General features: G+C 39.8%; 1 protein-coding gene across 1 annotated transcript in view; it reads right to left on the reverse strand.

Annotated features, from left to right (window-relative positions):
• myo15b (myosin XVB) overlaps positions 1-12,849 on the reverse strand; it is a 38,799-nt gene that overhangs the window by 10,740 nt on the left and 15,210 nt on the right. Inside the window, exons 24-42 of the mRNA XM_029528153.1 lie at positions 10,635-10,728; positions 7,635-7,697; positions 7,463-7,520; positions 7,245-7,366; positions 6,451-6,546; positions 6,110-6,345; positions 5,518-5,687; positions 5,358-5,430; positions 5,075-5,257; positions 4,853-4,962; positions 4,166-4,233; positions 3,826-3,910; positions 3,146-3,178; positions 2,953-3,033; positions 2,705-2,808; positions 2,310-2,615; positions 886-964; positions 594-716; positions 290-437 (exon numbers count right to left, since the gene is read on the reverse strand). Coding sequence (XP_029384013.1) covers positions 290-437; positions 594-716; positions 886-964; positions 2,310-2,615; positions 2,705-2,808; positions 2,953-3,033; positions 3,146-3,178; positions 3,826-3,910; positions 4,166-4,233; positions 4,853-4,962; positions 5,075-5,257; positions 5,358-5,430; positions 5,518-5,687; positions 6,110-6,345; positions 6,451-6,546; positions 7,245-7,366; positions 7,463-7,520; positions 7,635-7,697; positions 10,635-10,728 — 2,232 coding nt within the window. The remainder of the gene's footprint in view (positions 1-289; positions 438-593; positions 717-885; positions 965-2,309; positions 2,616-2,704; positions 2,809-2,952; positions 3,034-3,145; positions 3,179-3,825; positions 3,911-4,165; positions 4,234-4,852; positions 4,963-5,074; positions 5,258-5,357; positions 5,431-5,517; positions 5,688-6,109; positions 6,346-6,450; positions 6,547-7,244; positions 7,367-7,462; positions 7,521-7,634; positions 7,698-10,634; positions 10,729-12,849) is intronic.

Consider the following 12,849-nt stretch of genomic DNA (forward strand, 5'->3'; position numbering starts at 1 on the left):
TTTTCTTGATTTCTCCCTTTTTCTTTGAGGGCTATGTTTGTATGTGATGCCACATCATTTCAGTTGGTTAAAAACATGTGACTTTTTTGCAGGGATTATTTTCTATCTTTGTCAGGTGTGTTGAGGAATTCAAATTTTTAAGCTTAGAACTATTTCAATTTTCATATTTATGTACATGTGTTCCTTTCTCCCTCTGCAGACGGATGTTGGGTGAGTGAGGGAATTAAATTTAATGCTGGACGTTTTTCCAAGACACTTTCTTAATTCCCATTTATAAGGTTTAACTGACCTGACAGGTTCAAAAGGTTTGGGCTCCTGTTGGGGTCGACTGTTGTACTGTTTGATGATTTCTCGGATGTTGGAGGTGGGCTCGATGTGAGGCTCACTAGGTTTCACTTTCGGATGATCTTGTTCCCTTTTAGTTTTAGCAGCCTTCTCTGTAGAAGAGAAACAGGAAGTATATCCAAAATTCTTCATGCAGTTTATTTGAGGGAGTCTTTTCAAACTGAATAAAAGCATAATGACTTAGCTCTCTTTGAATAGTGAGCAAGCTAGCGTCACCAAATGTCCTTGAATTTATTCTAGTTTCTTACTTTCAGGTTTAGGTGCTGTAGGTGGGGGTGGTGAAGGAGCTAATGGCACAGACTGCTGCTGTTGTCTGGAGGGATCCGGTCGCTGAGCCTTTGGGGTTTTGGATTCAGTGTGGGGGTATACACCTTAAAGAGTGTAGAGGAGGGAAATGGTGAGGAATGAAAACCAAGATTTAAAATGGAAAATGCCTACAGGCATAATGATTTTAATTGTTGTATGTAGCATTTCTATGTCAGTCAGCCAAACTTTACTATTCATAATATTATTGGTGGTTGTTTTTTCAGATCAACCCACCAATCCTTTGGAAGAATTCTCTCTTCTCACGAAAAGAATGCAGGTCATCTGGATCTGGTAAATCCATCATTTCCTCTGGCTGTAGAAGAAATTGGCACACACATAAACACACCCAGGGGCATCACTGCATCATCTTAAGGGAAATAAGGGATATTATTGTCTGATGAATACATCAATATTTTTCAATCAATCCCAAGTCCAGGCTGAACCAAAAATGAGTGTACATCTAACATGTACAGTTAAATATATGGACTGAACAAAATGTAACAATCCACAATGGCCATTGTGTCATTGCAGCAATAAATATGAAGTAGAGATATCATCAGTTAAGTCAGAGAGGAAATTAATCCAAAAAATAAAGGGAGGGGTTTGTGGGGAGAAAAAAAAAAAAAAAAAAAAAAAGAAAACTGAAACAAATATTACCTTTATTATCACTTTTAAACTGTGCAACTCAATGGTAAAGCAAACTGAAATCTTTTACGAGAGAAAAAAATAAAAAAGAAATACTATAGTGACATATGTTTAACTCATACCTGCCATCTTTTAAAGTGACTGCTTAATTGCAAAGCAATTTTCAGCTGTTAAAGGTGGATTTTTCTGACATCTTCTTAGTTGTATCTTATAGCAGAGCTTCTAAAGCATTGAAAGGTGTTAGTCAGCAGATGGGTTCAAAAGAATTTCCAAGGCGTTAGATATACCATGGAGCACAATGATGACAGTCATCATCAAGTGGACAAAATATCCCATAGCAGTGGCAAGAACTGGACGTGCTTCCAAAATAGATGACAAGACTGGAAGACAACTGGTCAGGGAGGCTGCAATATCAAAGTACCTGCAGGAATTTCTGCTAAGTACTGCACGTGTGCAACACGCAACAACAATCTCCTGATTGGGCCAGGATGGTGACAACACTGAGACCTTTTCTTTCAAAGAAAACATCCAGGCCTGGCTAAAATTAGCAAAAACATAAATGTTGACATCATACCAAAGAAAAAAAGCATTAGCATCCTGCTTTGGGGCTTTTATTTCACCTATTAAGGGGGCCTCATCCCAGGTGGAGGGAATTATGAAAAAAACCTTCAAGCTTCTGCTAAAAAGCCTTGAATTTTCCTTTGGCATTAATAAAGTATCTATCTAGCCATCTATCAATCTATCTATCTATCTGAAAGGCTAAACACAAAAATGACCCAAACGACTGGCTTCACGAGAGAGAGGTGAAAGATTTGCAACGGGCCTGATGACCTGAAGAGGGCTGTGCCAAGGAGATGCTTTTGTTTTTTGCTTTTCCCCATAAAAAGATTTCTGTTTGCTTTCCAAAAGTTATGAAATTGTTTATCTGTGTTTTGTCCTTTAGAAAAACCTGGAATTTTAGCAGGGGTGTGTAGAATATTCATTCACACTTTTTTTGTATGTAAGGTATATACCTCTGGCTCAGGCAGCCTGTTGGAGGAGTTGACTTTAGTTACTGGTGTTTTGGGTTTAACAAGTTGGGGTGAATGAGCTCGAGGGGAGGGTGTTCGCGGGGAGGGTGTTCGCGGGGGTGAGTGAGGGCGTTCTGTAGTGCGACGATCAGACTGTCGTCTCTGCTGCCTCCTGCCCTCATCCTGCTGCTTTCTCTCCTGCTCTTTCTTTCTCTGCTCTTCTTTCTTAAGATACTCCTCCTCTTTCTTCTTCTGCTCCTGAATCTGCTGCTGGGACAAAGTCATAGCCTGCAACGTCATTTGCTGCGCCTGAGAAGAGTAAAGCGGAATGACAAGGAAGGAGTTAGGGCAGGTGGATGAGAGCAGACACAATATTGAATTTGCACTCATCTACTCACCATTAGTAATGCCTGCTGGTTGATGAGGCTCTGTTGTGTTGCTGATGCCTGCATGGGGTCAGGGGCAGAAGGAACAGCCACAGGAACCTGACTCATCATCATGCCTGAGTCAGAACACAATATATCAGCTGGTATACATATGTGCAAATATTGGAGGCTCGGGGGAGAAAAAAAAAACCAAAACATCTGCATATTATTTGTGCCTATTTAATTAATTTTCTGGATTAAAAGTTAACATATGCGATTACCTGGCATGGTTTGCATGGGTGCCATATTTGGCATCATGGGAACAGAACCATAGCTGGGCATTGCTGGATTAACTGGGATTCCTAGGAGAAACAACAGAGAGTACAAAAATGACCAGTCAGCTCTCCCTGCTCCCTCTGAAGAGGGACAAGACATGTTTGATTCTTGATTTTGACAGATGAACCTTCTACTAACCCATAGGGTAGCTTGGCATCGTCATTGGCATACCTGAAAAACATTTTTATAGGAAATACATTTCATTTTGAAAATGCTAAGTTAATTTGTAAATCTACTACATTCAGCATAGAGAAGCTGTGGTCTGTTGTTATTCTGCTACTTGCCATATAATGTCTCTGTCATTGCTGTTTTCCCACTGTAACGCTAATTTGTAGTTCTTGGTTACGTACTGCTGTCCTGTTTTGTTTTTTTTCTTCAAGCAATGTTCAAGTTTTTCACTACCACAAAAAAACTGTTTATCATAAATTTCATTACAATACTGGCCTAGACATGGGAGTACAACAGAAAACCAGGGATAATATGACCACTATCAAGAATGATAGTGGTAAATATAATAATAGAATTAATATGTGTGTATATATTTAGCACTAATCAAAACCAGAAGATAAAACAAAAAAAACAACAAACCCATGTTGATAAGTTGCTGATCACAGTTTTTAGAAGCTCTAAGAAAGCATTGTTCGTCACAAAAACTTTATTTTCTAAATATAATCAAAGTAATGTTTTTTTCATGTATGGAAATGTTCAGGTTGAAATCATGGTTTTTAAGAATGTTGACATGACTACAGGACACTAAGTGACTATGATACACGTAGGGTGGAAAGTGTTGTGTATATGAGACGATTCAATTTTCCTACCAGCTCCATACATGCCAGGATGCATGGGTCCAATCCCTCCTCCTCCTCTCATCCGGCGGGTCAGCATGGCTACTCTTTCATCGTCCTGCACTCACACAGGTATAAGTACACAAACATCAATGGGTGATTGCATTACATTGTGAGAGTGTGGTTACTGCAAAGACAGCGGGGAAACACAACCCAGTGATGCCACACACTCAGAAATAAGATACAACTGGAGTTACACAATGACCAGAGCAACACAGTGTATTCAAGGTCTTTGCAAATAGGGAAACACAACCTTCACACTCGTCATAGGTTAAAGTTCACACAATGGAACAAATCAGATGATGTCACTCACCGGAGGTCCTTGGTCAAATACTGGATCAAACAAGTCATCAACATAGGCATCCATCTGTCGACCACGTCCTTTGAACAGATGGAACACAGATGAAAGAAATGTGGAATGTGTGTGTGTGTGTATATATATATATATATATATATATATATAAAGCTCATGAGCCCCCACCATCATCGCTGGTATATAAATAAATAAAACAGATGCAAATATAGAATGTATGCACAGTAAGACTTCTATTTTATATTATATCAAAACAAGAATCTTTGTATCAGGCAGCTGTTAAGAAAAGCACCTGCTTGTATCCCACTCACTGTTACTCAGCATCAAACAAGAACTGAAGTTAAAAACTAGCTCAGTCTTGGACTACACAGAACCTGATCTCAGGCATACCCTGAATAACAGGACTGGTAAAAACTTTATGTTGCAGTAATGCAGCAGCCCACTGGGATTTTACAAAGAGGTCCTTATGATCAGCCTGACTTGATGAACCAGAAGTGACTGTCATACAAGCTCCATCACTGCAGGAAGAGGCTTGCTGTAAGTATGAAGTACTGCATGTAGTGTACGGAACTAGGAACAATTCACAGTATATACATTAAAAAAACTATTTTCTGGTATGTTTGCAGTGCAGAGTCAACTCACAGGGCTTTGCACTTGCAGATACAATGGACTGGTTTTAAAACCTACCCTCCTGTGGATAATCTGTTCTCCAGGAACTTCCTTCAAAAGGAGGCAGCCCAGGAGCTTGGACTGGAGGAGCAGGCGGGATGAAATCTTCCATATTGGTTGAGGGCATCCTGGATGGAAAGAGACATGGAGATGCTCACTGAGGCCTGTCTGGATCAGTGCCCCCCCCCCCCAAAAAAAAAAAAAAAAAAAAAAAAAAACACTTGCTCTACAGTGCGCTACCTGTCTCCGTGGCTGCTGAACAGGTAGTCAGAGTTTATCGAAGAAGGTGTGCCTGATGGTGACAACACTTCAGCTTCTGCTCCAGCCAACAGATCCATGACAAAGTCTGAGCCAGCCAGATCAGACCAGCCTTCATCAGTCAGAAGAGACACAGACCAGCCCTGCACTGTGTCCGGAACACCTCTGTGACACAACAACAGTGCATGGGACAAAGTTTTTGAAAACTTTAACAAGTACAGCGAGGTACAAGACATAGATTGTATGAGTGAAACTAGACAAGCACCTGGAATGGAGTAGCCATGAGGCGAGCTGCTCCCCAGTGGTCCATGACTCCACCTCAGTTGTAATTGTCTCATCTGAGAAAAAATTCACAGGATTGATTAAGAAACCGGATACTTTGACAATGGATATATTCTTTTTACTTTAGAGCAAGTCAGTGTCACCATTGAAGGTGTTTACGTCCAGCACCATGGTACCCTTCCTCTGGCTGGCAGTCCACTCCAGCTGAGTGGGTGGGTAGATGCGGGCAGTGGGAGCTGGCAGCTGCAGAGATGTCAGCAATTTGTGTTGGCATAGTGAGCGGTATGTCCCAGGACCGTGGTCAGACACATACCTGGAAGAGAAATTAGTTATGTTGAGACAGATGAAGGGGCTTTTCAACATGTTAATCACATTGTAGGATTGTGGTGGATGTGACTGTTCTTGGACTACTGAAATTCCACATTGATTTATATAATGTCCTCACTTTATCATTTAATTCTATTTGACATTTGTGTTAAATCCTGTCCAAATCAGCAAATGGAGATTGGAAGATTGATTATTGTAGCTTTAAAGTGAGTCTTTTTAACCCGTGGCATCATCATAGTATAACACAGAGACTCACGCAAACACTAAACAGACGAGCAGCTGTAGTTTGCTGGGTTTTAAAATCTACTTAATTTCATGTTCTTGTCTGGACGTTGCATAGCACATGTGTAAATGAAGTTTTATTCCTGCAACCAGCAGTGGTAGTGATAAGGTGAGGATAGCACCTACTTGAGCAGCGGTTTATCCAGTGTTGGTGAGGGGGTGAAGGCGCTGAGGCAGCAGGCCAGCAGCAGCCAGGCCCTCAGACTGCCCTGCTCCTCCTGCAGACCCCATATGTGGTAAACAAGCTGGACCAGGATCTCGTCCCTCAGAGCAGGATGGCTCTGGCCTTTTTCTATAATGTAGTTACCCAACGTCTGTTCAGTCCAGCTGCTGAGGTTTAAATCTCCTGTAAACCTCATGATCTGAGGGGAAAAAAAAGCACAAAAAAAACCCCACAGAAAATCATTAAGCAGAAGGTAAGATGCTATTTCAACATAATACAACAGGACATAATCCTTTCCATATACCAATTTATAAATGTCCAGGGCAGTTCTGGCATCTTCAGGATCCAGAGACGTGAGTGTTTTTAGGAGGGGGTATCCCTGAGGCTGACACCATGTATCCTGTGAACACAAGAAAAAAAATCCACCTTAAATCTTTTCAGAAGTGTGTCTGTTGGACCTCTTTGTGATGTAAAAGAATAACACTTCATTTTAAGCTAAGATTCAGTCTTCTATTCAAGCATCACTGAGGGAAAAACATGTTGGTACATGATGACAGGGATCATCTTAAAATAAAACAATACAATAGATGAGCTAGGCACAACAAGCCCTTAAACCATAACTAAAGAAGTAACCTCTGTGGTCTTACTGCAGTTCTTCTTACGGCTAGGGTCTGGCTCCAAAAGGGATTCAGCCTTCATGTTAAAATCTCCAACTTTGCATCAGGAACATGTTTGTAGCCTGGTACAATGGAACCATGGTGGGAGAATAATAACCAGCCACAAAAGGTAATTTGTGTTGCTTTACGAGCGCCTTCATTATTATTTTATGCAAATTTTGTCACAATTACTCCTCAATCATGTTCTCATTTATGACACACTACCTGCCTGTTTCTTTCAGCAAGGTATTTACTGATACACATTTGAATGAGATGATGAGTTACTGATCAAGAATGGAGAACAATGTTTTGTCATCATACAATAAACTGCAACTCTGTGGGAAAATTATTCAAATATAACGCTGGATCTACAGCAGAATTTAGAGAGGAAACACAGGATTAGATGGTGAGCATGTGCATGTGTGCAATCAGCTGTACTCACATGTAATACAGACTTAGCATAGCGAGAGAAGCAGTATTTGTCTATATCCAGAGGCAGTATAAGATTGTGCTCTGCCTTCACCAGTGGAGCAGCTGCCTCTGTGACCTCTGAGGAGTGCCACCCTGGTGAGGAGGGACGGAAACGGTGAGGAAGCATGAAAACATTGTGTGCAAACTATCGTCTTATCAAATCAGTTCCAGCTGTTAATGGAGCGATACCTCCTGCAGCACGGAGTCTTGCTGACAGCTCAGCAGGGATCTCCAACAGCCCCACATCCTGGCAGGAAAACCATGCCAAGAAAATGTTATAGGTATCAGAGAAGACACTGAATGGATTGTGGCAGCAGAATGCCTAAGACACGGCACTAGAACAGTGTCTTTTTTGCCTTACCATTTCTTGAGAGACAGACTTCACCTTTGTCACTGGTTTTAGTTTGATCCTTTCGTGAAATTCCTGAAATTGAAATAGAAAAAAGTCCAGTCAGTCACATTGCTCATCATGCAGCATTCATCGCAGTTCCTCTTTTGTAATCCCAAAGGAGTTGTTAGGACTTGATTAAGCACCTGCACCACAAGTCCACTCTGCAGGTGAGTTAACGTCCTTGTTATTCAGGTAGCCTTCAACACTCCCTCGACGTTCCTTCCCTCAGACCTATTCTTAGATACATGTCCTGTTATATACTGCTTCATTGTTGCCCCACCCCAAATACCAGGCCATGCAGTTCCAAAAGTCCAGAGGGTTTGATTGTTATCAGGAAGTTTACAGCTTGCAGGAGGGAGTCACCTCAGTAAAGAACAGTAGTATCACTTAGATATGATTAAGGTTTCCAACAGACCCATCCCATCGTTCTAGTGTAAATATTTCTGTTCCACACATGTTTATCCTGCTGGTGTGGTTGAATAAAGACATTGGATAAAATATGATGATTAAATAGGGTGTGCACAGCAAACACTCTTCTTTTGTTGGGGACTTACATCAAGAATCAAAGTTATTAAATAACTCAGAGAATATATGAGCGGACCAACCCTGCTCCAACTCCTGGAGAGGGTTTAATTTGATGGACGTTTCCAAATATCTATCACAAATCTTAATAGATCAACACACACCCTTTGGCTAATTGCATCATCAGTTCCATGTCATTATATTACACTTTACAACCAACATGAGTTCATTTCCACTAAATAATTTTACTCAAAGAACTCTGATTTGGTATCAGAGACATTATTCTGAGACTCATTCCAAGGATGGCGGTATTGGTTAGTGCACCTCAGATTACAATTCTTTTATTATATTGTATGGGCTGCCATGGATTCATAATCCTTGATGATATATCCTTGTGACTTTGTATCACACTTTCAACGTTTCCCCTTTCTCCAGACAAATATCCTCAAATCTATGCTACTGGTTTAGATCATGCCCTGACTGTGGGTGGAAGGCAGCCCACCAGTGCGCAGAGACTACAGGTGTCTCTTGTCACTCTTCGTGTGCCAGCAAACACAAACAAATGCCCAAAAGCTGCTGTAGCATTTGTCACACAATACAAAGTCAATGGAGAGCTGTTGGTTGTTTTCCCCTCTGATGTGAGTGGGGCTTAAATGTACTGTCTCTGTGGAGGAAAGACATGACGACAACAAAAGCGATTCTGAAGAAAAATGTTGATTGTCTGAAAAAGGAAAGCAATTGTTCATTATCAAGTGAAATGTCTTATTTTCTCATGTATATTTATAATTGCTCTTTAACTAGACAAAAAATACGTTTTATCCGATTACTCGATTAATCGATGGACTTTTCAGTAGAATCATCGATAAAATTTTCGATAGCAACGGTCCTACTTTGATCTTTTCATAGTTGATGGGCTCGAGACAGATTAAATGGTTTCAAACTTCAGGAAATTGTCAGAAACTCTCAAGCCCGTGGAATACACATCCCCAAAAGGCCGCTTTATGTTTGTACCGGTTTAGAAAAAAGACAATGTCTGTCAAAGTCCAGGTGGCTGGTTTGTAAATGCAGGCTCTCTGATTATAAATAAATAAATAAAAAACAGAGCTAAGATCACTTTGGTGACATCACATGTGTGTTACTGCGCTTCATATTTATAATATCTATGAAACAAAAACAACACAGAAAAACATGTGGCATGTCTGCATGTTCAACTGACTTGTTATATCCTGTATTAGAGAATTCATTTAATTGTGTTTAAGTAACTGTTAAGGTTAAAAAGTTTTTTGTTTTTTTTTTACATAAACCTTTGTATGGGAACCTTTCTAAGATATTAGACATCCATATGAGTCGTCATTAGGACAAAAAAAAAAAAAAAAAGGACACAAAATTAAACCTCAAATGCTAGGAGAATCAAACCAAAGCAATGATTCAGGTGCAGATAAGTGAAAAGGACTCAGGTGAGTTCCATAAATATACAAATCAGAAGTGATGTTGCTGGCTTTCTGTTCTAAACTCTAATATAAAGCTTAGGTGTTTAGTCAACACTCATTACTCTAAAGCTCCTGTGCTCAGGCTTGAAAAGCTGGAAAAGGCAGCCCGAGAGTAGATGGCTGATGGTTCCTCTGTTCAGAGTCCACACCTCATAAAACAATAATACCCAATGGACTGATAATGAGAGAAGCGAAACAAAGGAACTAACAAATAAAAAAGAAAACTGCAAGTTTAGCTCAGTTAAAAGTAAGATGAAAGATGAGCTGAAAGAAGCATATATAGATTGTTTCATCTGGATTATATCTGCAGTCAAAGCTAAAAAAAAAAAAAAAAAAAAAGAAAATTTTTTTGTTTTTGCGTCAGCTTTGAAGCAGAAGGCAGAAGAAAGAGAAGCAGCCTACCTGAGCTGTGGAGCTGGAAGAATGGGGGACAGGTTACAAGAGAGGAGCTAGAGATGCAGCACTGCTTCAAATTTCACTGAGAGGGGTTGAAGTCCAGGTTGCTTAAGTGGAAGCAGGGTGTGTGTGTGTGTGCGCGCGCACGCCCAGGTGACATATGCAAGATAAGAAGCCCAGTAAAGGAAGGGAATGGCATAAAGTGATGTAATATTTCAAAATCTTAATGGCAATTTTGATCAAATCAAAACTATCATGAACCATTATTATTATTTTTTAGCTGAGACATCCACTAACTAATAGCAGTGCAATAATAAACCTGTCAACACTGTGTCTGGCAACACAGTGTAACATGCTAATTTAAGGAACTGAAAACATAGACCAAAGAATGAACCTTTGAATCCAACCATGTAGAGTCAGGGTGTCTCCTCCTGTTAATCTGTTGGTATTGGTATTGTATATGAGACAGATGATGCAAAGATTTACAGCACAATAAAAAAAAATGATGCAGAAACAAAACCCATCCAAAGATTTAGCTGGGATCTTTGTCTCTCGTATCTACCTTCTTCCAGTGGCGCTTCTTGATGGTGTCTCTAGTGACCAGCATCAATGCCCAAAACTGTGTGAAAGACTGCTTCAGGCGCTTGTAGTACTTCCTGGAAGAAAGGGGGGCAGCACACATAAAAACAGCATCCAGTGATAGTAAGTCACTCTGATCTCAAGTTAGGCTCCCACTGATATTTAAACCCGACCAAGATTTAGATTTTGAGGATCTCTACTGTTTTCATAAAAGCAGTTATTTAGGACTCAGCTCAATCTCATATGTCCTATCTCGTCTAGTTTAATTCAGGTTCTACTTCATTTCAGTCTTTTACAAATGAAATTCATCTTTGTATTTCTACTTGCATGCCTTTTTTTTTTTTTACGTCTTCTTAATGTTTACGTTGTTATAACGGGATCAGGTAACGCATACTAGCAGAAACAGGAAGACAGAGAAGGTAGCAGAATCAGCTGATTCAAGTGCAGACCTGAAGGCTGCAGTTTCAGGACTTTGAAGAAGCATTTCTAGAATCCAGGTCTGCCATGACACTGCAGCTGCATATATATAAAAAAAAAACAATTATTTGCTCTAGTTATGTGGCTGTCCTGGTTCACTTCAGTGTTTCATAAAGAGTAGGACACACAGTACTGAAATGGTGACGTTTTCGTGCTGATAATCTTTTTTACCTTCCTTTTTATGATACATTTTTTTTATATTGAATATCTGATGAAATTAAAAAAATAGATACAGGCCTCTATGATAGCATTATGTTTTACTGACTTACTAGAAGCCAAAGTGGAAACTCATTTACCATATTAATTAATCTCCAGTTATTCATTCATCCACGTCTGTTTACTGGACATTGCTCTGTCTTGTTCCATCATGCTGATCTCAACATAAAAAAGACTGACACTTTAAGATTATTAAGTAGCCAACAATGCTACGTAAGTAATAATTAACTAAAAAAAATCCTTCCTAATTTGACTTACTAAGGGCATAATTACAATATGCAGGGGGTTGTTATATCTGACACTGTGAATTGTATTATTTCAGCCTTGACCAAACCTGAACTGAGCTCAATCAGTTCATGTATCGGTGACTAGGTATGCATGACAGAACAACACGACAGCACAAAATGAGCTCTTCCGCTGTAAATTTCATGCTATGAGTTAGTTTGAAGCTTGATTAAAGCAAGATTAAAAGCTTATTGGTTGTTAACTATGTGAAGTTTGATAATATTTATAATGCACCACATAATTCACTCATATCTTGGATTTAATATGTCCAACATACAAAAAGTGCTGATTAAGGCAGTTTGTGTGTGTGTGTGCGCTTGATTTATAACTGGGTAGAATTTGAATGTTTTTTTTTTTTTTCTGTTTACTTTGCTTGATGTTTCAACACTATGTTTCAATGGGCTCTGCAGACAAATGTTAGCCACTACGAACCGCCGCATCAGATAGCAACGGGTTTAATATTGTAGTATTGTAATATTATACTGACTCCACTAAAATAGAACCATCTGCTGGAATAGAACACTCAGGAATCGATGCAATGTGACATCATTAGAGCTTCTGTATACAAGTAGTCTGCAGTCTCTTGTGCAACACAGTTGAAAGTAGTAGAAAGTAGTAGAAAGTACTTTCCCAGGGACCCTGAGGAGTATGATCCCCGCATAGGTGGGCGCCATTCTTAAAAAGGGGAAACCACCATCCCAGTATGCCACTCTAGCGGCATTATAATCGATATCTTTGCAATGTTGCTGAAGTATGCTACAAAAGGCAGTGAGGCATGAAACAAAAGTTTTAAAGATTTCAAGATTTCAAGAGAAATGGTATTTGGATTTTCCATGGCTCCATGATGGTCCATCACTGAAAAGAGTGTTTCTACTGCAGCGAAAGAATTCCACACCAGCCCTCTTTTAGATGAAGAACATAGCTTTATGAAGACTGGTAGATTTGTGCAGCATGTGGCAAAAGAACTAGTCTCAAAAGCCCTTGGTGATGAAACTGATAATCTATATATCACTATATCTATATTCAGTCATGGGTGATGTTTCTGTCCATGCCAGGAAAGTGTCAGTCTACGTGGACCATGACCATGGTGTTGCACCATTAGCAGCCTGTTACAGCTGCTCTTGCTCACTCTGGAGCTTTTTTTTTTCCTTTTCTTATGCGTTAATTCTATTCATTTTCATGTTTTCCTACATGTTTCTGATGCTTTCTGACCACAGCCT

This window comes from Echeneis naucrates, chromosome 19 (assembly GCF_900963305.1).
Source record: "Echeneis naucrates chromosome 19, fEcheNa1.1, whole genome shotgun sequence".
Classification (NCBI taxonomy): Eukaryota; Metazoa; Chordata; class Actinopteri; order Carangiformes; family Echeneidae; genus Echeneis; species Echeneis naucrates.